Here is a 23,287-nt window from a genome sequence, read left to right on the forward strand (position 1 = left end):
GTTGTTGATATCGAGTTACACCATGTTGCTCTTTTGCGCCTGCAGAAGCTGTCACTGGCCGGACGGGAAGGATGCCATAACACGAGGAGGTGGAGAGAAGGCACCTGCAGACCTTTCATTATCTATCCACAGTGCAGTTTTGGATTCAGAGTCATGGCCGTGTTGGTAGTGCCTCCTCTGTGTGCTCCCTTAGCTGTCAGAAAGTCTTATCACCCTCCTTCCCTTTTCAAACAGCCCACAGGTCCTCAGCTTCACAAAGGACCCCGTGGATAGAGCACGACAACCCCCGCAAAACTGTCTCCCTCATTCTAGCTACACAGCAAAACAACTTAGAGATGGTGTTCATGCCACTGAGTGAATCATACATGTCAAATATGAGTAAGCAAGGATGACAGATTTATGTGATGTGAACTCTATGAAAAAGTTTGTATTACAGTGTCAAATCTACACATAATTAATGATGAAATACATCAATGATATTGTACAAATAAAGATTCTGCTAAATAAATGCACTGTAAAGTCGACACACTTCACCGTTAAGTAACTGTAATTCATTTAACTCAGTACTTGCTTATATAATTACATTTTCAGCACTATGATGTGAAGTGTGATCCAATCCTCATTAGACAATTAAATGATTTAGAGAAGCCATTGTTGGAAACAAGTGAGCGTTGTACTTGTGACAGGGCTCTACAGTTTGCCTTTACTGTGATAATTAGAGGAAGCTAATTCCCACAATTTATTTTGAAAGATGTCACTGCATGCAAACTGTCTGACTAATCTCTACAATTTAAGCGCCAACCTCAGAACACAAATATAAATGGGCATGATATGTTTTCTAATATAGTCACATTTGACTTCAAGAGGGGATTAGTATACACGTTGTATACACTCTTAAGATAGATAGATAGATAGATAGATAGATAGATAGATAGATAGATAGATAGATAGATAGATAGATAGATAGATAGATAGATAGATAGATAGATAGATAGATAGATAGATAGATAGATAGATAGATAGATAGATAGATAGATAGATAGATAGATAGATGGATGGATGGATGGATGGATGGATGGATGGATGGATGGATGGATGGATGGATGGATGGATGGATGGATGGATGGATGGATGGATGGATGGATGGATGGATGGATGGATGGATGGATGGATGGATGGATGGATGGATGGATGGATGGATGGATGGATGGATGGATGGATGGATGGATGGATGGATGGATGGATGGATGGATGGATGGATGGATGGATGGATGGATGGATGGATGGATGGATGGATGGATGGATGGATAGATGGATAGATGGATAGATGGATAGATAGATAGATAGATAGATAGATAGATAGATAGATAGATAGATAGATAGATAGATAGATAAACAAAAGTTTTGATTATTACAAAGTACAGCCATCAGCACCATAGACGTTTCGGGGATGAATCATTTGCTGTCAGGCAATACCGTCTAAGAAATATGACTTCCATTTAATTGGCATCTGGTCAATGAGAAGACACTAAGCCTTACTCACAGAGATATTAGACATAGAATGCTTTATTAAAGATCTTTCAAGCAAACAGAAAGCCCACTCAATCATGATCAGTCTAGTGGTAACTGTCAGGATGTGCTCAGTATCTGCCTAAAGCGGATAGCACAAAGTCAGCGCAAATCATGGTTTTCCTTCGGCGGTAATGAGATGCATTGGTTCTACTGAGGTTTAGGACATGAAATATTACCACCAGAAAGCAAATTTGCATTATGAATAAATAACATCTAATAACATCTGGAGGTGTTTGCAGTCATATACTTTCACAGATATACGCTTCCTCTGAGGAAACTTGTCAATGTTCTGAATTCTGACTGCTAAAGCCTCCTAAATAGCGGGATCAAAAAAAGAGCTAGGACCAAATTATGGCTGATTTAAAATTGCAAAGAGAAACCGCACTAATCTCCAGCCAACTTTGTTTGATCCAAAACCTCCTGAACAGTGAACGCTTGCTGTGAAGCAGCTCCTCGTGAATAGAGCAAAAGCAAAGGAAAGGCTGGAAAAGGTTGTTATGCAGTTCAAATCAATGACACAAAGTACAGTTGCATAATTAATGAGCTTCCTGCACAGCATCATTCACCTTAACATTTCGAGCAGGTGAGAAAGTGGCCGCTGTCTCAGGAGACCTTCCTCTTGTCAATGAGCTGAATTTTAAATATAATTTCCTCATATGCATCTCAAAACAGGTTATAGGATTTTTTGATGGATAACACTTTCCAAATGGATCAATGGAGTTTTGCTACATAACATTTTAATATTTTTTGATGGACTAGATTTAGTGTTATTTTAGTATCATTGAGATACTATTATAGTTTTTAATTAAAATTTTGAATTATAGATTTTATTTTTATATTTTCTGGTTTCTTTTTCATTTTAGTTAAAGTTTTAGTCATTTTGTTGAATGTTTTTGACTTTTTTTCTTATACATTTTTTTTAAATATGTACTATATTTTAAACTATATAGACTACTAAATAACACTATAGTTTTTATTCATTTTTTTAATAATTTTTGTTTTAGATATTTTACATTAAATTAAATTAAGAAATCTTTCCTTGGTTTTTGTATATTTATTTTATTTCAAGTAACATCCCTGACTAGTCTCTTTTTTTTGGCCATCACAATACTAGGATAGTTGTCAGGGTGTTGCTATGTGCTTGCTAAGTGTTCTGAGTGCTTTTTAACAACATGCTACCTTTATAATTAATATAATATAATATAATATAATATAATATAATTAATATAATATAATATAATATTATATAATATAATATAATATAATATAATATAATATAATATAATATAATATAATATAATATAATATAATATAATATAATATAATATAATATAATATAATATAATATTTATTATATATTTGGGGCAAAACACAATAACTTATTTTCACGCTACAGTGTGGCTACAAAATAAGAAAAAGTTTCATTCCAGTGTGCTGGATAAGACAGATCTTTTCTTTCTGATGTCAGCTTATCTGACATGAGGAGAGAGTCATTTGAAACCTTCCTGTCATGTCAATAGAATCATTTCCTGTCACTCAACATTCAGATGACAACCCATCATTTCAAAGGTACACTTTGTCCTCAAGGTCATTTTTTTTATAAAAGTTATTCAGTCAAGAGCAGTGAGTGATTTTCTCTGTCTTTTGTTGTTTGCGCTGGGAAGATGAATGTGTATTTAAACTGGGTAATTTATGTAGTAGAAATTGGTGCCTTCTAGACTGAGAAAAGACAGAAAATGTATTTTTGTCTAATGTGGACGAAAGACAACAACTCCCAGAATATGCTTTCTTCGCTGCTCAGGCCACTCCCTACACCACCCCAGCGTCGTTTTGATCTTCATAATAATAAAATAATTTCGTTCAGTTGGAGAATAACCACTACAATTAAAAACGGAACGTGTCTTTTCAATAAACTGTGAGTGAGCCGAACGAAAGTCACAGGACAAACGCAGCAGGAGTCAGATTTCATTCAGCACGAGAGGGAAGCCAGAGCTGAGGTAAGCGCGGCTGTCATTCTCACCGCATTCTCCAGTCTGGCGCGTATTCTGATCGCATATGGAAGCTAAACTTTCATAGGAATTCATTGAAAAGTTGAAACACTCACTTTGCTCTGCACTACTCCGTTATGAATGCCCAAGGCCGAGCCGAGCGCATTTACACTCTGTGCGTGAGATCTCTCCCCTGTGGGCTGGTTGAAAACATGCGGAACAGCTCCTTCTACTGGCTGTAGTTTTTAGCCTCTGGCCAAAAAATTGAGGATTTTTTCCAGAAATAAAATGCATAATTCTGTCGTCTCATGCGGATATGAGGGAGGAAAGTACCATAGTTCAAATATACTGATCTACTGATACAAAGCTTAATGCTAAATCACTGAAGTTACCCTTTAATGGCACAGATGGCAGCAGGTTTATTAGGCTGCTGTCACTTTAAGAGCTGCACGAATCCAATATACTGTTACACGCATTTTCTTTATCAACGTTCACTTATAGGGGACTTATTATGCCATTTCTCACAAGATGTAATATAAGTCTCTGGTGTCCCCAGAATGTGTCTGTGAAGTTTCAGTTCAAAATACCCCACAGATAATTTATTACTGCTTGTCAAGTTGGCCCCTATTTGGGTATGAGCAAAAATACGTTGTTTTTGTGCGTCCCTTTGATGACCTGCTGCTTGTTTACTGCTTGTGCTTCAGATACTCCGGCGACAACAAAACTGGAGAATGTCACGCAGTCAAAGTGTCAGAAATTGTCAGTAGCAGTGTTCAGCCTTACATGTTCAAACCAGAAATGGACCCTGAAGTTTCAACTTTTAGAGTGCAAATGGATGTTTCTGAATGGTTCGTTTGTGAAGCAGTCCGGCGTTAAATGATTTGCGCAAATATGTAACACTTTTACGACTTTTTAAGGCTCTTATGTTCATTGGTACATCCAATAACAGAACATTTGTAATGTTTTTTTTTTGGTGCAGACATTGTATTTCTCCAGCTGCTACAGTGAGGAAAAAGAAATGGCGGACTGCGGCTCACTCAGGGCGGGATCTATGCTATAGGTCAGATCGTCACCAGTCACGGGGCGGGGCTAAATCTGGAACTGCTCTTTTGGAGAAACTGTTTATGATTTATGGGAATTATAAAAAATAGTGGGTAGATTTTTACCATTATAGGCTGCTTGTTTACACCACTGTGGACACACATCTGTGTTCAAACACCTTATAAAAGTGAATTTTGCATAATAGGTCCCCTTTAAGGTAAACCGACTGTTTACGTAAATACAGACCAAGAGGGCATTTTAACATAATTTTGTGCGTATTTGGCCATATAAGCTGCGGAAGAGAATTCGGCATCGCTCGCTATCCGAGAGGTGCGCGCGAGTACCGAGTTCTTTTTTTCGTGGCTTATGGCACTTAACTCTTTTTAACATTAAGCATATGACACATATTATGTAACAGTCATGTGTCCAGTCTGTTCTCTGCTTTCTGCATCAACCTACATTTTTTACTTTACATAACTTTTTGAGGCATTAAAATCATCCAGTTATTGCAAGCCATTGCGGTATATGCATACCACGATATGTAGCCGCGATATATCGATAATTTTGATACATTGTGCAGCCCTACTAATTGCACACTGAATTCCATCAGTGCCATAGTTATTTGAAAAACAAATGACAGGAATGGTGCAGAATATTAGTTTTCAGATGTGAAGGGGGAAATACAATGCAAAAGAAACTAATTAGCCTGGGTGTTTCTTATCAGCTGGAAACTGCAGTATGCACAGTCCCACTCACTCTAGATACATGGTAATAGAATTTATTATAATGGAGACATTGATTCATAGAAACTGCACATTGCATGTTTTCTATCTCTTATCTTGCATTTGCATCCGTTGTCCACCTAGACTTAACTATTGTTGTTTTTCAACCCCTTTTTATTCTCAAACCCAAATGCAGAAACAACAATAACATTTTGTCACAGTGACATTTCTGACTTGTCAGCAGTTCTCTGGCCGTTTATCGCCATCTGTCTTCAAGCACAGGTTGCTCTTAATGGCCGTGGGACCAGGCAGAATATATGCAAATGAGGTGGAGACTAAAAAGGGAGGGAGTGATCTGATTATGTTTCAGTTAAAGATGCATCATATGAGTCATCTGCAACCATAGATGAGAAACACTGCTCCTTCACACTCTCTTACACTCTAACAACCTTCTAGAAAAGGCTCTTAAATAAACATCTTCATCAGTGCAGCATGAATTACTGTGCAAATACTGACCAGGCAAGGAGATCCAAATCTGTATTTGAAAAGGATGTGAAAATCTTGAACCTGTCAAGAACATGTCCAGTCATATGTCACCCCAAAGTCAAAGGAAAGTTAAGAAAAGTAAACCTTTTACATTGACCTTATTTTCACAACATTTCAAGTTGGCATGAAACAATAGTTGTGATAGTTCTTTCTTGTAACGTACACTCACCTAAAGGATTATTAGGAACGCCATACTAATACTGTGTTTGACCCCCTTTCGCCTTCAGAACTGCCTTAATTCTACGTGGCATTGATTCAACAAGGTGCTGAAAGCATTCTTTAGAAATGTTGGCCCATATTGATAGGATAGCATCTTGCAGTTGATGGAGATTTGTGGGATGCACATCCAGGGCACGAAGCTCCCATTCCACCACATCCCAAAGATGCTCTATTGGGTTGAGATCTGGTGACTGTGGGGGCCATTTTAGTACAGTGAACTCATTGTCATGTTCAAGAAACCAATTTGAAATGATTCGAGCTTTGTGACATGGTGCATTATCCTGCTGGAAGTAGCCATCAGAGGATGGGTACATGGTGGTCATAAAGGGATGGACATGGTCAGAAACAATGCTCAGGTAGGCCGTGGCATTTAAACGATGCCCAATTGGCACTAAGGGGCCTAAAGTGTGCCAAGAAAACATCCCCCACACCATTACACCACCACCACCAGCCTGCACAGTGGTAACAAGGGATGATGGATCCATGTTTTCATTCTGTTTACGCCAAATTCTGACGCTACCATCTGAATGTCTTAACAGAAATCGAGACTCATCAGACCAGGCAACATTTTTCCAGCCTTCAACTGTCCAATTTTGGTGAGCTCCTGCAAATTGTAGCCTCTTTTTCCTATTTGTAGTGGAGATGAGTGGTACCCGGTGGGGTCTTCTGCTGTTGTAGCCCATCCGCCTCAAGGTTGTGCGTGTTGTGGCTTCACAAATGCTTTGCTGCATATCTCGGTTGTAACGAGTGGTTATTTTAGTCAAAGTTGCTCTTCTATCAGCTTGAATCAGTCGGCCCATTCTCCTCTGACCTCTAGCATCAACAAGGCATTTTCGCCCACAGGACTGCCGCATACTGGATGTTTTTCCCATTTCACATCATTCTTTGTAAACCCTAGAAATGGTTGTGCGTGAAAATCCCAGTAACTGAGCAGATTGTGAAATACTCAGACTGGCCCGTCTGGCACCAACAACCATGCCACGCTCAAAATTTCTTAAATCACCTTTCTTTCCCATTCTGACATTCAGTTTTGAGTTCAGGAGATTGTCTTGACCAGGACCGCACCCCTAAATGCATTGAAGCAACTGCCGTGTGATTGATTGATTAGATAATTGCATTAATGAGAAATTGAACAGGTGTTCCTAATAATCCTTTAGGTGAGTGTATATCCGAGTGAAACAGCTTCTCGGACAAGAAAAAATGTAGGATGGGACTTGATTTTGTCTATCCAGAATTGATTGGATCATTGAAATGTTATGGTTTGCTATTGCTGTGATCTCATGTGAGTGACAAGTTGTCCCGCCCTCACGCCAGTAAAGCAAAGCCAGTAAAGTTGTTAAGTTGAAAGTGCTCGATAAATAAAGTTATTGTCTCCCAAAAGAAAGAATCGGCTCTGAACCGCCTATACGAGTCGTTTGTATTTTGAAACCCACTGCGTTATGATTCTACGTCACTAGAAAAGACATTCACATAATGCCTGCCTATGTTGTACATTGTCCGCCCGCGAACAACCCGTCCCACCCTCAGACGTCATTTTACTGACAACTGCTTCTCAAATCTCAGAGTTCAGCAAGGGATTCACAAAATGCTTGCAAAATGGGTCAGTTCCCAGTTTATTTGGACCAGCTTGCTCCTCAGAATCACAACCTGTAAGTATGAATAATTATTGATGTATATATTTTCTACTGAATGAAAATATAGTTTTGTGTTTTATATTGTGTACAGAATGCCTCCATAACTCACGTTATTACAGTCTTACTGAAATACTTCTGCAAATCAGCTGTAGGCCACTATTACCTGAAGCTGTCTAATTATGAAATCTGCAGTCTGTCGTTCTTACTACTTTGAGTAAAGATAAAGAATGGAGCAAGATTTGTTTTACAAACTGTAATGTTACATAAGTCATTCACATTAGTGCTGAGTGAACATATGCGCCGTTATTGATATAGTTCCCTCATGAGCGCCGCAATAAATTAGAAATATACACATGGGTTTGTTGATGAACGTACACTTGTTAATGCTGATGGTGAGGAGTTACAGCTGCAACATCTCATAATGTACCTCAAAATGAGTAGCGTATCACTGACATCCTGCTCAAGTCATCTATGGGATGGAGGTTCGGGTTGAATAACTAGTCCTTCCAATGTTTTATCATCGGACTCGTGCTTGGATTGATTTGGCAAAAATCGACGCCTTACAGTGTACAATCACTGAGCTTTAAAGGAAGCGGAGATGTGTGCTGTACGCTGTAGACCGATCGTAACAGAGCAGAGCAGAAAGTATTATCTATTATGCTGCATTCCAATTGGTTTATATTATGCCCTTCATTCGCTAACTTCCCTCCGTCTCGTTTACTCGGATGTGCGTCAATGCTTACGTTGCATGAGTGCCCACTACTGGCGGAACCTTTGCATGAAATGGAACGTCCTAAGCCCTTGATCACTTGGAATCCACTATGGAGTTGATTTATAATTTATTTTTTTCCCTTACAAAATAGTTTATGCAGCATTATATATGTATATAGGTGTGTTTGTGTTGTTTTAAATATTTAAAAAAATATTTAATATATCATAGAGTTGTTTGTGGTGGGGTAAATTAAACGCAATATGCGGTGACGTCACAATCGTGTTGCATTGTGGTATATGAAGCTGCCTGAAGTGTACAAATGAAGTAGACTCGCTCCCTCTGTCAAAATCGAAGGAGCGAGGGTCTTTCCATATAAACATCCCTCGTCCACTTCACGAAGTGAAACACACTTCAAAATGGCGGCAAGGTTTCCCCCGAGGGGAAGTTCGTAGGGAGGTTTGCAAGGGCGTGTCTAAAAGTGGAGTGGAACGTAGCCATAGTATGAGTGTGTGTAGTATGAATGTAATCTGGACGCACTACATTCGCCATGCTGGCATTATCATGTGACCTACAGCGTCAGTTGCGTCGCTTCACAGCCATTCACAAATCCTCTCCCGTGGCCTCATGGGATAGTAAAGTGTCCATCGTACACAGGCTGCGTCCGAAACCTGGAAAATGTTGCCTTCGGAGGACACATTTCAAGGCAGGAAGGCACCAAAGCACGTCTGAATCTAATGTTAGCTTCACTTCCTGTCTCCTGAGGTACCTTCATCTGACCGATTTTTGAAGGCAGCATATTTGTATCCTTCGCTGCCATTGATATCACACAATCCTGTGCTTTACATTCTGTGACAGTTGATGGCGTCCGAAAGTTGTGTTTTCTGGTCAGTTTGTGTGTAAATGTATGTTTTTTTACCAACACTTCTGATGTCATTTCTAGCGATAAATTACTAATGTAGTAATTAAATATGTGTTTAGTTCTCACTAAAGCTCTCTCTATTTTGCTGTATATCATTAAACTGTTACCCTGCCTAAGAAGCCTGTCCGAAATTAGTTTTGTGAGGTGCCTTCATTCTTAAACGCTGCCTTACAAGCCATCTTCTGTTAAGGCAGAGAGGCAAGGAGTCAGCTGCCTAGGTTTTCGGACGCAGCCACACACTTCAGAATCTCACCGGAAATAGTAGCCTATGTCATCCGGGTACTTTTTGCCCACTCTTTTATGAGTACTGTGAATTCGGACATACTTCTTTCATCACATAGGCTACTGTTTTTCACCTACTACCCTTACGAAAATTAACCATGGTTTTATTGTAGTAAAAATGTAGTAACCATGGTTTTTTGGCTAATTGAATACCATTTATATAACTACAGTTTTACCACAAATACCATGGTTAAACTATGGTTAGAGAATCAAAACCATGGTTAATTTGCGGTTACCATGGTTTTACTACAATAACCATGGTTTTTTGGTTTTATTTGTAGTAAAACCATGGTTTATTTTCGTAAGGGTAGTAGGGAAGTAGGCCTACTAATATTTCCTGAGACATTTAAAAAGAAATTATATTTTTGGAAAAAATTTGCTTAACTGCTTATTTTTAAAGAAATATTTAAATATATTTGCCAAACTACCATTTCCTTAATTTTTTAGCTACTCAACTCAGCTACTATCTGGACATTTTTAACTTTAAACCATACACAAATAACATTAAAATGACAATTAAACGTTTTAGTCATATGTATTCGAATCATTTTTGTATGAACATCATAGAAATGTTCGTCATTGACCCAAATGCAGATTCGTGTAGGAAAGAGTGTCATTCACGGCTCTGAGACAAACGTCCAGCAGCTCTTGCGATCTCCAAAGCGAATTTACCTCAGTTCAGTTCAGCTGTCCGATTCGATTGCGCTGCTGCACAATACACATTTCCAACTGAGATATTAAAATTGTAAAGAAGAAGTTGAAAGTGGCAGGCTGACAGCCTGATATTAAGCTCTGTCGGAAAAGCCCTACTTCAATTAGTCAGTGAGTCACGGAAAGCACTGCAGTAGTAACTGGTGTAACGGAGCGAAACAGACCGAGGGATGCGATCAGCTCCTCTGAAAGTATGAATGAAAACCGTGAGCAACACCTGTGCTGAACAAGCATGCGTTTAATGTACTGTGACGGATAAATGAGTTGAAACAAGCTTAGATGCAGTTTATAAACAGGGTATGAAAGGGTCGTGTGCACAGATTTGTATTTTCTCGCACGTGCACGCGCTCCTTTGCTGCGGCTCTAGTACACACAGATGTGTAAAAAACAGCACCAAAGCGCATTTTATCGTCAGACTGCATTATTCTTTGTTCATGCAAAAGATAAAACATGCTCTTTAGCTTTACCAGCTCTGTTGTCATGTTCTGCTGTGTGGTGGCAATCATCTTTGCAGGATTCAGCGCCCAGTTTCAGTACCGATAGCTCCTTAATGCAGTTCGCTGCTCTTCCAGCACTTGAAAGCCTTGTTTGAGTTGGTGCTGCAAGTTGCTCTGCACACCCCACTAGCGGATCTTTAATAGGATGGTGTAAAGTTGGCCATCTCTCTCTCTCTCTCTCTCTCTCTCTCTCTCTCTCTCTCTCTCTCTCTCTCTCTCTCTCTCTCTCTCTCTCTCTCTCTCTCTCTCTCTCTCTCTCTCTCTCTCTCTCTCACACAGTTAATGTGTATGCACATTGACCAACTAGGATATTAATCAATCTTTTTCGACTTTCACTGAGTCTGAGGTGTCTGAGCGATCAGTCACACTGTACACACTTGATTAACAGTGAGCTGGAAGTGTTAGATGGATGGATGGATGGAAGAATAGATAGATAGATAGATAGATAGATAGATAGATAGATAGATAGATAGATAGATAGATAGATAGATAGATAGATAGATAGATAGATAGATAGATAGATAGATAGATAGATAGATAGATAGATAGATAGATAGATAGATAGATAGATAGATAGATAGATAGATAGACAGATAGACAGATGATAAATGGGAAGTCGCAGTACTATTTAGATAGGAAATAGGCATAAATAATAAAATATTTAGGCTGAATCTAAAGGAAATATTAATTCATTAATTTATCTAGTTAATTTATGCATGGCCTACTTAAATTGCCAGCATGAAAAGCAGCCCTAGGACAGGGGTTTTCAATATTTTATGCCACGGACCCCCAAATATGATTATATGAATATGATTAAAATGTATGTATAATGACCAGATTTACACTGTGAAGATTAATATTGTAAATATGTGTAACATATTATTTGAAATGTAATTTTTCCACTCAGGTTACCGTATTGTTTTTTTGTTTTTAATTTATTTAAAAAATAAATGTTGTTTATTTGCCTATTTAATGGCTTTTTATTTATTCTTTTTTACACTGCTTTTCTCTGAGTTAACTTTTTCCACAGACCTAATGCACCAACACTGATATTTTCTGAAATCTGGTCTTATTACTTAATTTCCGTTGTGTCGCCTATATTATCAAACATTTTGCTAGGTTTAAATAACAGAGCCAAACGACATATTTAGGGAAGAGGAGGAATTTGAAAAATTATTGTGATAATTTGACCGTTTTGTAATTCCATTTTATCATCATCAAAGTACAGCACATGCGTCAACGTGCCTACGTCATTACGCACGAGCGGCGATGATTGGCTGGCGGGTAAATTTGAAACGCAACTCCTCTAGACGCTAACGTTAACAACACATCCGGGTAAACTTGTCTGAACTAACCGGTGCGGTGCTGTTGTCCCTGGAAAAAAGTATCTTTTCAAGATATAAACTTACGATACATTGTTTACACACAAGGCTGGGTGCCTACAACAGTCCGTAAGTTATATTACGTTTACTTGGCAAACCAATGTTTGTTTGTAGTGTTTGTTGTTACTAACGACGAGCCGTTTAGAAGACATGCTAGTGTTTTACTGTAACGTTACTTCTATTGTTCACCATTAAGCATGTTGTGAATTAAATATGGGTTCGGATGTCGTTGTTCACGGTTGAACTTTCGTAATCCTAGTTCATACTAATTTTATTAACATTATTATAGTGTATAGTACACTTATTTGTTTTCTATAAGTAAGTTATTTTTCACTATATTAATTATGTATCCCTTTGTTATGCACTTTTACTGTTTTTAGATTGAAATACAACTTCTGTTATAATATATCTAATGCAGATACACATTAATGTCCATAATTGACCACGCCCCCGATATTTGGATGAATGAAAAGCTACAGATATCCAAACATGGGAGTGTGCGAGATATTAACAAAAAATGCTGGGTCTCAAGGATCTAAATGGAAGCAAAATAAATCTAGCTAATTCTTTGAACCGGTGCGCACAGTTAAAACTGATTTTCTGCAATGCAGGAGGACATGGAGACTGCTGTGATTAATCTTCACAGTGTTTTTGAAAGCCTGCGGGCACAAGCTGATGTTCTCAATGAAAGCATTGAGCCCCGTAAGTACTGGCTGTGTTGAATATTTGAAATAAAATGCATGCGTGCTCTAGTAGTTAACTGTCTCAATTTCTCTCCCACTGAATACTCACTGCAATTATTTCTCATTGTCAGAGTTCATCCAGATGGCCCTGAACTTTGAGGACAGTCGCCGTAAATGGCTGAGGCTCGAGCATGAGCTGAATTCCTGTAAAGAGGTGCTCACCAAGGCCGAGACGGAGCGAGGAGCGCTGGAGGTCAAGCTCAAACATGCCCGCAACCAAGTGGATGTGGAGATCCGTCGGAGACAGAAAGCGGAGTCTGACTGCGCAAAACTGGTTTGTAGACCTCTTTTCGCATGGTACTTGTCCTGTAGACCTGTTTTCTGAATTTCGGCTCAAATCAGACATTCCCTTTTATTCCTCTGCAGGACCGTCAGATCCAGCTCATCCGGGAGCTGTTGGTGTCTGAAGGCTCCAGTAACAGCATCCAGTTAAATGAGGAGCAACGCTCGGCTCTGGCCTTTCTGAATGCCCGTTCCCAGAATCCCACAAACCTCAACACTAGCCGACGGTAAGAGAATAAGCAACCCATTTTAATTCTGTAATATGTTTGGAGTTTTCATTCCATTATTTTGTAATATTGGGTCTTTTGTATAAGTATTGAGGCATGACTTTCAATTAACTTTTTAGTTAAACTGCATAGGGATTGGCAATGTAACCTAAATCTTAAACCTTGTCATTTATATGTGCCATTTAAAGTTGGTATTAAAGGCACAGTATGTAACATTTTTGGATTAAAATATCCAAAAACCTATAGAACAAAGTTACATATTTTATTGATTTTTGTTAGCCTGACGTCGTCATACTCAATTCTAGTCAGAATATGAGTCTGATACTGCTCCGTTGGGCTGTGATTATGGGGCGTGTTTCAACCGAGCCAGGAAAGACATCAATTGGATAGACCTACAACCAATCAGAGCAACGGAGAGACGCATAACGTTAGTGGTCAAATTTCAACAGAACTCGACTGCACTGTTTCCACGTCCGCGGGTTGAAGCAACCCAAATTATGTGATATACAGACCCAGGAATGCGCATTTTAGCAGACATCCCTGCCAAAATAACACACATTTTACCCCCCAAATGCCATTTTTTCTGGAGAAACCCCCCCGGAAAGCTATTAAGGTTTGTTTTTGGCTGGTTTTGAGTAGCAATTGTATTTTTATTGTAAAAACTTTGCAACCCTGTCTGCACGCATGCTGGAATAAGTAACATTAGAAGAAGATGAGTGTAAACGATCTTTGCCGGTGTTGTAAAAAAAGAATGTAAGGATAGACAGAGTACTTACCAACACGATCATCATTTCTGAGAGAAATAGTAAAGGTGAATGCATATACGAACAAGTTCTCCGTTTAGGATTCGAACAAATTCAACCCAAGCGCCTTTGACGTGGATGATTACGTTACTGTTTATCATCTGTCCATCATCGTCTAAAGCCCGCCCTGACGATTTCATTGGTCCGAACAGTTTCTGTTCTGGCATTATTACTCCTCTACGGATCAAGTCCAGACCGAACTGCCCGAGCTCAAATGTTGTGGGTGGGGCTAAATTCGGCTGGCATCCAGGCTAGATTTTTGTACTTATATTATCCCAAATTTTTCAAGAATGTTTAAATCCAGAGAAATAAGCTAATTTAACCAGGACACAAGCCGTATCCGTGCGTCGCGCATCAACAGAAAACTAATCATTGTCATATAGCTCAACACAGTTAGTTTTATTGTTTAAATCTGTTTTCTTGATTTACCACAAGTACCATGTTTTACCATGCCTAATAGCTTTCCTGTAGCTCAAACAGTAGAGATTTTGTTTACAGATTTAAACAATAAAACTAACTGTGTTGAGCTATATGACAATTATTAGTTTTCTGTTGATGCGCGACACATGGATACGGCCAAGGTGATGGGTTCGATTTCCAGGGAAAGCAAGAACTGACCAAATGTAAAATGTGTACCTTGAATGTGAGATGCTTTGTGTAAATGTGTAAGTCGCTTTGGATAAAAGCGTCTGCCAAATGCATAAAATGTAAATGTAAATATTGTCTACATGTCTCATGGTACCTGCAAAGCGAACACACAGAGTAGCATTATAAAAAATAAACGTTCAACACACTCAAATGTGTCTAATATGATAAACCAGTGCTGTGTAAGGTTGTCTGCGGCATAATAAAAGCTCCACAAAATCCAGGGGCCATCAAGCTATGCCGTTGTTTTTAATAAGCGACCAAAAAATTACATATTGTGGCTTAAAATTAACCCTATCTATTTACTAAATTCATGAACTAGATTTTATTGTGTACAATTCATCCCTCTGTATATTACATTTTTACTTTTTTAAATTGTTTTGACTTCATAATGTTCACCTCAAACGACAGACTTCTCTCTGGTGACGTATGCCGGACTTCATCAATCATTTATTACATGTTTGATGGGGTGTGATGAGACGCTTAGCTCACGAGACAAGACAAGATTTTTGCACAGTATTTTTAAGAAATCTTCAATGACAAAATTCATGACTGGAAAAATAATCTGCAGGTGCCTTTTGAAATGCTCTACCTAATCGTCTTGTAATAAATGTAATTTCAGTTCTACTTTCTGCAAATTAATTATCATATGCATTGAAAGGCAACAATACAAGCGCTGTAACAAACAAACTCAACTTACTGGCTTCTCTCCTGTAGGGGTCTCTTCAGACCAGACTGTACATGAATTATGAGCTTCCAAAACTTCTGACTGAGGCTGTGTGTGACCTCCTAATTGAACTCCTTTCCTCAAATGGAACAAAAACAGTTTAAATGACAAAAAGAAATCTTAGTCTTATTCAATTTTAATAATTGCAATCATAATCAAATTACTCTCTCAATATTCAATACTCAATAAAGTGCAAACAGAGAGCATAACCAGAGCTAAGAGGTGGTTACAACTACACAGCCCAGCATAAGATAAGTTTGATATTTGTAGACTGGCTATTGTATGTCGCCTAATTTGCGCAAATCACGGAGCTTGCATTTACTTTCGCTTTTGATTCGCGATCGCACATACTCTGTGTATAGGGAGCAGCGGTGCTGAGTGCGCATTCTAGATAAGACATTTATCAGACACACTATCAGGCTCTGTTGCGCACGAATCTTCCACCTTGGTCCTGTCAATCATTTCACCTTACTCTCTTCACGTGAACTGTGATTCTTGCAGCTCAGACGCAGTCGCACACTACGTTTACAATTGAAGTGACCGTTTTCCAACGGAATTAAATGGTTTATATTTCAATAAACAAAAGCAAAACGACAGTGGATGACGTAATATAAACGTAGCGGTGGCATATTCTTTGCTCCTTTCACCATCAAGCTCTGTCATGGCATGATGGTGAAATGAGCATAGAACATGCCACCGCTACGTTTACATTACATCATTCACTGTCATTTTGCTTTTAGTTATGTAATATTGTTATATTATTGGTTCAGCTTGAGTGACATTAGCTAAAAAAAAGTTGTGGAGAAAAGTAAAATAACATTAGTGAAAAATGGTTAAGATGGTTGTTTTGTATTTGGACTTTCGGAGCATTTTTTTATGGACCGTATCTTCAAGAATTTAATTAAATGTCATAGAAGACAGAAGAACTGGTACGTTTTTTATGATTGAATTGTTTCTTACTGCTGTAACCTTCATTTCGTTTTTCACACCGTCTCTTCTAGACTGGCCACCATTGATGAATCGGCATCTATCTTGTCAGACATCAGCTATGATAAAACTGATGATTCTTTGGTATGTTTTCTTGAATATCATGTCTATTCCTGTCTCAAACCTTACAGAGAGAAAGTGAAAAACATTTTAAATAAATTGAATCTTACATTTTCATTTTGTTAGACTGACTCATCCTTTATTGATTAATTTTTGTTGTTGCTGTAATATTTTAAATGACTTTTCTTTAAATAAAGGACTGGGACTCTTCTGCAGTCAGGACTGTTCGTCTGAAGAAACGACAAAAGAGAGTAAGCTTCCCAATAATTCCACATTTAATCAAATCGCTTTAAAATTTCTATCAATATCTGATTATGCAATCTCTCTCAATGCAGCGCTCCTCCCGAAACCACACAGAAGGCCCTCCTGCTGGTCCCAAGAGGTCCCGTTCCACCGGCCGCACCTCTGAGAAGGTAAGAGCTGGTTACATAAGCACATGTCTGACTGTTTAATATTGGAGAGACTTTTTAGTATAAAGGCTCCCTGAAGGGCTTTGGTTTAGTCATGAGAAGTATGTTTCCACAGTTCTCCCCTGTCCCAACAACCCATTCAAGTGTGAATATTGGAAGATTTTGTCTTCTCTTGACGTTGTGAAAGCCAAGTTAATTAGTTATTCCCTAGTTGATTTTGATGTCGGTATGCTGTTAATGTCCAGTTAATACCGCCCTATTTTAGGAAAATCTGTTGTAAGTTCGAAATTGTTTGACAATAAATTAATTCGAGTCACGTTTAATCAGGGTAATGAGTCTCTGGTGGCGAAGACCACTGTGACGGTGCCCGCTGATGGAGGACCCATTGAGGCTGTTACCACAGTGGAGGCTATTCCGTATTGGACCAGGAGCCGCAGAAAGACTGGTAAGCTCACTTCACTAAATTTATTATTGTCATTTGTGAGGGCGCAAGTGCAGAGCAAGAGAATATTTGCATGAGGCATTGATTATGCGATTTTTGCTATTGACTGAATAATAATGTGCAGGCTGCTCCGCAGTGAGTCATGATATGTGGTTGCCATATCATAAATGTGTGTTGTTTTATTGAACAGGGTCAAAGATTAATTTTTTTAAATAATTTATGTGGTTCCCGGACTCTGGGGTGTTTTAAATTGACCCCTTGTTGAGTCTTCAGCCTGGTACTATTTATTTATTTATATTTGTTTTGTTTGTGAGAGATCTGTTCTGTATGGGCTTTTTTTCCCTGATCCTTTCTCACACCCCAATCCTTTGCATTTCTGTTTAAGTATTCTGCAGCAGTGAGCAGTGCTTCTCTCTTCTTTGTTCTTCAGCTGCTCTGGAGTGGGACACTGCTGACACAGACTCTGTTCAGTCTATGGACGTGTTCAAGCATCCCAGTCAGACCAATGGAGAGAGCAGAGCAGAGCCCAGCACTCCCCAGGGCAACGGCGGTGTCCGTCTGCATGAGTTTGTCTCCAAAACGGTATGATGCGCTGTCGCATACAAATCTTTCTGAGATGTGAAGATGCACTTATCCTGACGCATTGCTCTTGAGTCACAACCGTAGAGGGTTGTTTTCTCCCACCCACTTATTGCAGTTATACAATTTGATAAGTCAGGGTTTCCCACACTGGGGTTTGTAATTGAATAAAAACAATTTTATAATTTTTCTTGCATGTTATTTGACCATCACCCAACAACAGAGAACTGTGAACATGCAGATGTGTCAAATTAAAAATATTGGAGTCAGCATGAAATGAAGTTCACTATATCCATTTAGATCTTATCTTGAATTATTCATCAGTGTATGCATTTCAAATTTGACCTCGTAATTTATTTAAAAGGACAACTGGACATTTCCGGTGAAACGACAGACTTTGCTCTGGTGACATGCTACATTTTTCCAATCGTTTAGGCCTCTTAAACTCTGACGTTCTTTAAGTCAACTCAACAAGCTCGCATTCAGATCTAGACATTCAGATCAGATTTAAACTGACACAAAACAATTTGATTTCCCATTATAATCAGTGAAGTTATCTGTATAGGTTAGCAGTGGCCCATGTTTATAGTCCTCACAGCTCATATCTGCCTGACTGGATTTTTTTTTAGGTGATCAAGCCAGAGTCTTGTGTGCCATGTGGTAAGAGGATCAAATTTGGGAAGCTCTCTCTGAAGTGCAGGGATTGCCGTGTTGTGTCCCACCCCGAATGCCGCGAGCGCTGCCCTTTGCCCTGCATTCCAACCATGACTGGGACTCCAGTCAAAAGTGGAGAGGTGACAAATCTATATGAAGCTTTATCATCCAACTTGAGTTGTCTATGCCTATTTTACATGCTGATATTTCAAGTGGCTATGTTGTACTCTTAATTTCTTTAAACATCGATTTCCAATAGGGCACCCTCGCAAGCTATGTGTCCTCCACCTCTCCCATGATCCCTTCACTAGTGGTGCACTGCGTTAATGAGATTGAGCAGAGAGGCTTACATGAGGTAAAGTGATAAAGATGCTGAATTCAGTCTAGAACACTGGACCACAAGATCAATATGTTCTGAAAACCTGCGTGTCCCTTCTGTAGACTGGTCTGTACCGGGTGTCTGGCTCGGATCGAGTGGTCAAGGACCTGAAAGAGAAGTTCCTGCGTGGGAAAACTGTTCCTTTGCTCAGCAAGGTGGACGACATCCATGCCATCACTGGCCTCCTCAAGGACTTCCTGAGGAACCTCAAAGAACCCCTGCTAACCTTCCGCCTCAACCGTGCCTTCATGGACGCTGCTGGTTAGTGTTGATATATGAATGTACACTACCGTTCAAAAGTTTAGGGTCAATATCTCATGCTCACCAAGAATGCATTTATTAAATCAAAAATAATTAAAATGGTGATATTGTGGAAAAAATGCTATTAAAAAAAACCCCCCATGTTTTCAGCATTACTCCGGTCCTCAGTGTCACATGATCCTTCTAATATGCTGATTTGCTGCTCAAGAAACATTTGCTATCAATGTTGTTTGGTTATCAACAGTTGTGCTGCTTAAAGGGTTAGTTCACCCAAAAATGAAAATTACCCCATGATTTACTCGCCCTCAAGTCATAGGTGTATATAACTTTCTTCTTTCAGACGAATACAATTTTAGTTATTTAAAAAAAATGTCCTGGCTCTTCCCAGCTTTATAATGGAAGCCCAAAAAAGTGTATCCATCATTATAAAAGTAATCCACACAGTTCCGGGGGGGTTAATAAAGTCCTGCTGAAGTGAATTGATGGGTTTTTGTAAGAAAAATATCCATATTTAATATATATAAATAAAGTACAATATCTAGCTTCCGGCGGACTATTTTTCTTACACAAACCCATCGATTCACTTCAGAAGGACTTTATTAACCCCCCAGAGCCATGTGGTTTACTTTTATAATGGATGGATACACTTTTTTTGGGGGAGCTTAAAATTTTGGGCTGCCATTTATAAAGCTTGGATTAGCCGGGACAGTTTTTTAAAATATAACTCTGATTGTATTAGTCTGAAAGAAGAATGTCATATACACCCAGGCTTGAGGGTGAGTATTTTTTGGGTGAACTATCTCTTTAATATTTTTATTCTAACTTTTTTCTATTTATTGTTTTAATTAAAAATATTTAATATTCTTTGAATAGAAAGTTGAAAAGAACAGTATTTGATCAATTTAATGTGTCCTTGCTGAATAAAAGCATTTATTTCTTGTAAAATCTCACTGACCCCAATTGTTGAACAGTGGTGTACTTGGGAAGATGGGTGTGTTAATATTAATACGCTCAATAGTAACCATTCACTCTGTTCTCATAGAGCTGTCTGATGATGACAACAGCATTGCCTTGATATATCAGAACATCAGTGATCTTCCACAGCCCAACAGAGACACTCTGGCCTTCCTCGTCATTCATTTGCAGAGGTAAACATGCACCGTCTCTGATTGTTTTGTATGCTTTATTTCCTATGCCATTTGCAAATACTATTCATTCTAAAAGCCAGCACTTACACTAACATTTGTAACATTTAAAGAAAATCTTGGGTTTAAAGCAACTTAATCTGTGCATTTAGGGGCAGTTGCACTGGTGTAAATATGAAGTCTGTATTTAGGCATTACTTAAAACTTTGCTTTGACTTTGATGGTTATAGACTGTTACAATTTTACTTAATTTATGCTGCTGTAAATGCCCTATCCATCATCCTGTCAAAAAAAAAGTTTAATCTCCATTTAATCTGGAAGTTTACTTTTTATTAGGCTTTTCTTTTTATTAAACAACAAAAACGCATTAAATTACCATGATTGGCATTGTTTCTACAAATAACACAACATTCCTAATATTGTTACAAATTGTTACCAGATATGTATGCCTTCAATCCTGGAAACACTTTTTAAAATGTAATTTCCAAATATTTTGTAGCTTCCCTCCCTTTTTAACAGCAACTGCATACAATGTAACATGGAGCAAAAGAAGGAATATTCAGTCCATTTACACAAAATAAGCTATTAAATTATTATAATTTGTGTTCATTTTCCTCAGTTTGGTAATGCTATCAATCCAGCTTAATTTGGAGCAACATTTTTGGATAATAAAAACCAAAACACTTCCCTTGGAAGGCAGTTTTTAGGCTTTAAGACCTAATATTTAACTTGGGTATAATTCGTGTCATCATTAGGGTGGCCCAGAGCACAGATACAAAGATGGACAGCACTAATCTGGCTCGTGTATTTGGACCCACAATTGTGGGTCATGCTGTGCCCGACCCAGAACCAATGACCATCCTGCAGGACACAAAACGACAGCCAAAAGTAAGTGCTCATGGCTAAAGGTCCTCACTTTACTTTTGCCCATTGGGTTTAGTTTGTGAATATATGGTGTTTTGGACCAGAATTTTTCAACAAGCTCTTTCTCTCAGGTGGTTGAGCGTCTTCTCAGTCTGCCTGTGGAATACTGGAGTCAGTTTATGATCCACGACCAAGCTCACAACAATCACATGATCATTGAGAATGCCAATGTCCATGCAACTCCTGATCAGAAAGGTATACATTTCCCATCCAAACATTAAACAAAAATCTATTTTCACGATAGGGATATTCTATAACGACATGATTACTTTGTACTGTAGCAAGTATGTTCGGGCCTATTACGACTCCTGACCAGCAGATGAGCAAAACTCCATCGTCCAGCTCTCTCTCCCAACGCATGAAGAATGCAACTCTCAACGCAATCACTCCAAAGTATGTTTAAACCATACCGGGTTTTATAGTATTATGACACACTGCTGTTTAAGTATTTGTGAGCTAACCATTTTGAACAACCATCTTGTTTTCAGGTTTGGTAGCAGGAGCAGAGCACCAGTCAGCGTCTCTCGCCAGGGGAACTTCTTCGCCTCTCCTCTCCTGAAGTAGCCTTGAACCAGTTCATCTCTTCATGGCTAAGAGTTTTTTCTTTTCTTTGGGAAACAGCTGCAATACATTACATTGTCCTACATGTATATCTGGTTTGTCCATCAATTCAAACCATTTTAACGCTACTACTCTTTTTATCTGTTTGCTTTTCTACTATTTGTATTTTAGTCACTTTTAAATGTTTTAATGTACTATTAACATCCTCACAACCAAAGCGATGGGCTGATATAAGCACTTCCATCACTCACCTGAATCCTCAGAATCTGCATCAATTTGGGAGATCTTTATCAAGATACCTGAATTTGATTGGAGCATCGAGAACAAAAAGGTTATGTTTTATGCAATATTTGTGTAGCCTAATCTGCAACTGTAACCTTGTTTGTATATTCTAATTGTATGCTTTACATGGAACGACAAGCAAAATCTCAATCTCTTGGAGGGTTCAAGGATGTAGTATCAGATTTTCTATACAGTGTAAACTGTGTTTTTAAACACGGTCAAGCTGAAATTTCACAGCCAGTAGGTATAATGCAGAATTTGTGTTAAAATGATGATGCTGCTGATGTTTTGAATTTGCTTAAACAATCTATTTGTGTTGTTTGAGATGCGCTGAACCCTATGAGAGTTTTGAATAGAGGGATTCAGGGCCGCAAGAAAAATTGAAGATATGCAATTTGCATGCAAACACACTTGGTTGTCGTGATTGGGCATTTTAGCTTTTATAATTGTTTTTGATCATAAATGTACATGGCCAGAATTCTTTCCGATTTTCTTCACGGCATTGATTTGTCTATATGCAGTTCCGTCTCAATTTATTGAATTGTTTAGCGTATTTAAAGTAGAAACAAAAAAAAGAGGTGCCCTCTGGGAGAATTGCCTGATTTTGAAGCAATAATGTACCTGTAGTATAAAAGACATACTGAATGGATGCTTTTCGCTGTATGCAATTGATCAGTAGTTGTGTGCAGCACTGGCCTGTCAAGTTTTCATTGTTTCAAAAGAGCAAATGTTTGCTGTGTTGAACATGGGAGTTGATTCATCAATTCTAGTTGCTTTTCAATTTGAGTGGTGTGACATTTTGTAAGACTTGTGCTGTTTGTAAAATACATTCATTTATTGCAAGTCCTTTGTGTCTTTTCTTTTGACATTGCATTGGGGTTTAGGGTTAGAAGTGGTAAGACGTAAATGTTCACATTTAAAATGATACAAATCACTGAGGCACAAAGTGTG

At 38.5% G+C, this 23,287-nt stretch overlaps 2 protein-coding genes across 2 annotated transcripts in view; one reads left to right on the forward strand and one right to left on the reverse strand.

The window, feature by feature from the left end:
• The window catches only part of LOC307117411 (inactive dipeptidyl peptidase 10), a gene marked incomplete at both ends in the record, with an annotated part of 73,950 nt that extends 63,098 nt beyond the window's left edge, over window positions 1-10,852 (reverse strand). Inside the window, one exon of the mRNA XM_079802238.1 lies at window positions 10,814-10,852. Within this exon, the coding sequence (XP_079658364.1) occupies window positions 10,814-10,852 (39 nt within the window). The remainder of the gene's footprint in view (window positions 1-10,813) is intronic.
• Window positions 10,853-12,170: 1,318 nt separating this feature from the next.
• racgap1 (Rac GTPase activating protein 1) lies at window positions 12,171-23,182 on the forward strand. The gene is made up of 17 exons (XM_079802438.1): window positions 12,171-12,294; window positions 12,837-12,927; window positions 13,040-13,242; window positions 13,335-13,477; window positions 16,654-16,723; window positions 16,897-16,950; window positions 17,035-17,112; window positions 17,437-17,554; window positions 17,982-18,133; window positions 18,760-18,924; window positions 19,044-19,139; window positions 19,226-19,424; window positions 20,467-20,572; window positions 21,325-21,457; window positions 21,565-21,688; window positions 21,775-21,886; window positions 21,982-23,182. The coding sequence occupies exons 2-17, from the start codon at window positions 12,843-12,845 to the stop codon at window positions 22,055-22,057; spliced, it is 1,914 nt and encodes a 637-aa protein (XP_079658564.1). The 5' UTR covers window positions 12,171-12,294; window positions 12,837-12,842; the 3' UTR covers window positions 22,058-23,182.
• The last annotated feature ends 105 nt before the right edge of the window (window positions 23,183-23,287 follow it).

Source organism: Gobio gobio (genome assembly GCF_949357685.1).
Source record: "Gobio gobio genome assembly, chromosome: 21".
In the NCBI taxonomy this organism is placed as follows: domain Eukaryota; kingdom Metazoa; phylum Chordata; class Actinopteri; order Cypriniformes; family Gobionidae; genus Gobio; species Gobio gobio.

What these genes read in the sequence shown, in the direction of transcription:
- racgap1 (XM_079802438.1), top strand. Translation starts at nt 12,843, where the DNA reads ATGGAGACTGCTGTGATTAATCTTCACAGTGTTTTTGAAAGCCTGCGG. An exon ending in ACACAAAACGACAGCCAAAA is followed by an intron (nt 21,458 to 21,564) that starts GTAAGTGCTCAT and finishes TCTTTCTCTCAG; the next exon opens with GTGGTTGAGCGTCTTCTCAG. An exon ending in TGCAACTCCTGATCAGAAAG is followed by an intron (nt 21,689 to 21,774) that starts GTATACATTTCC and finishes TTTGTACTGTAG; the next exon opens with CAAGTATGTTCGGGCCTATT.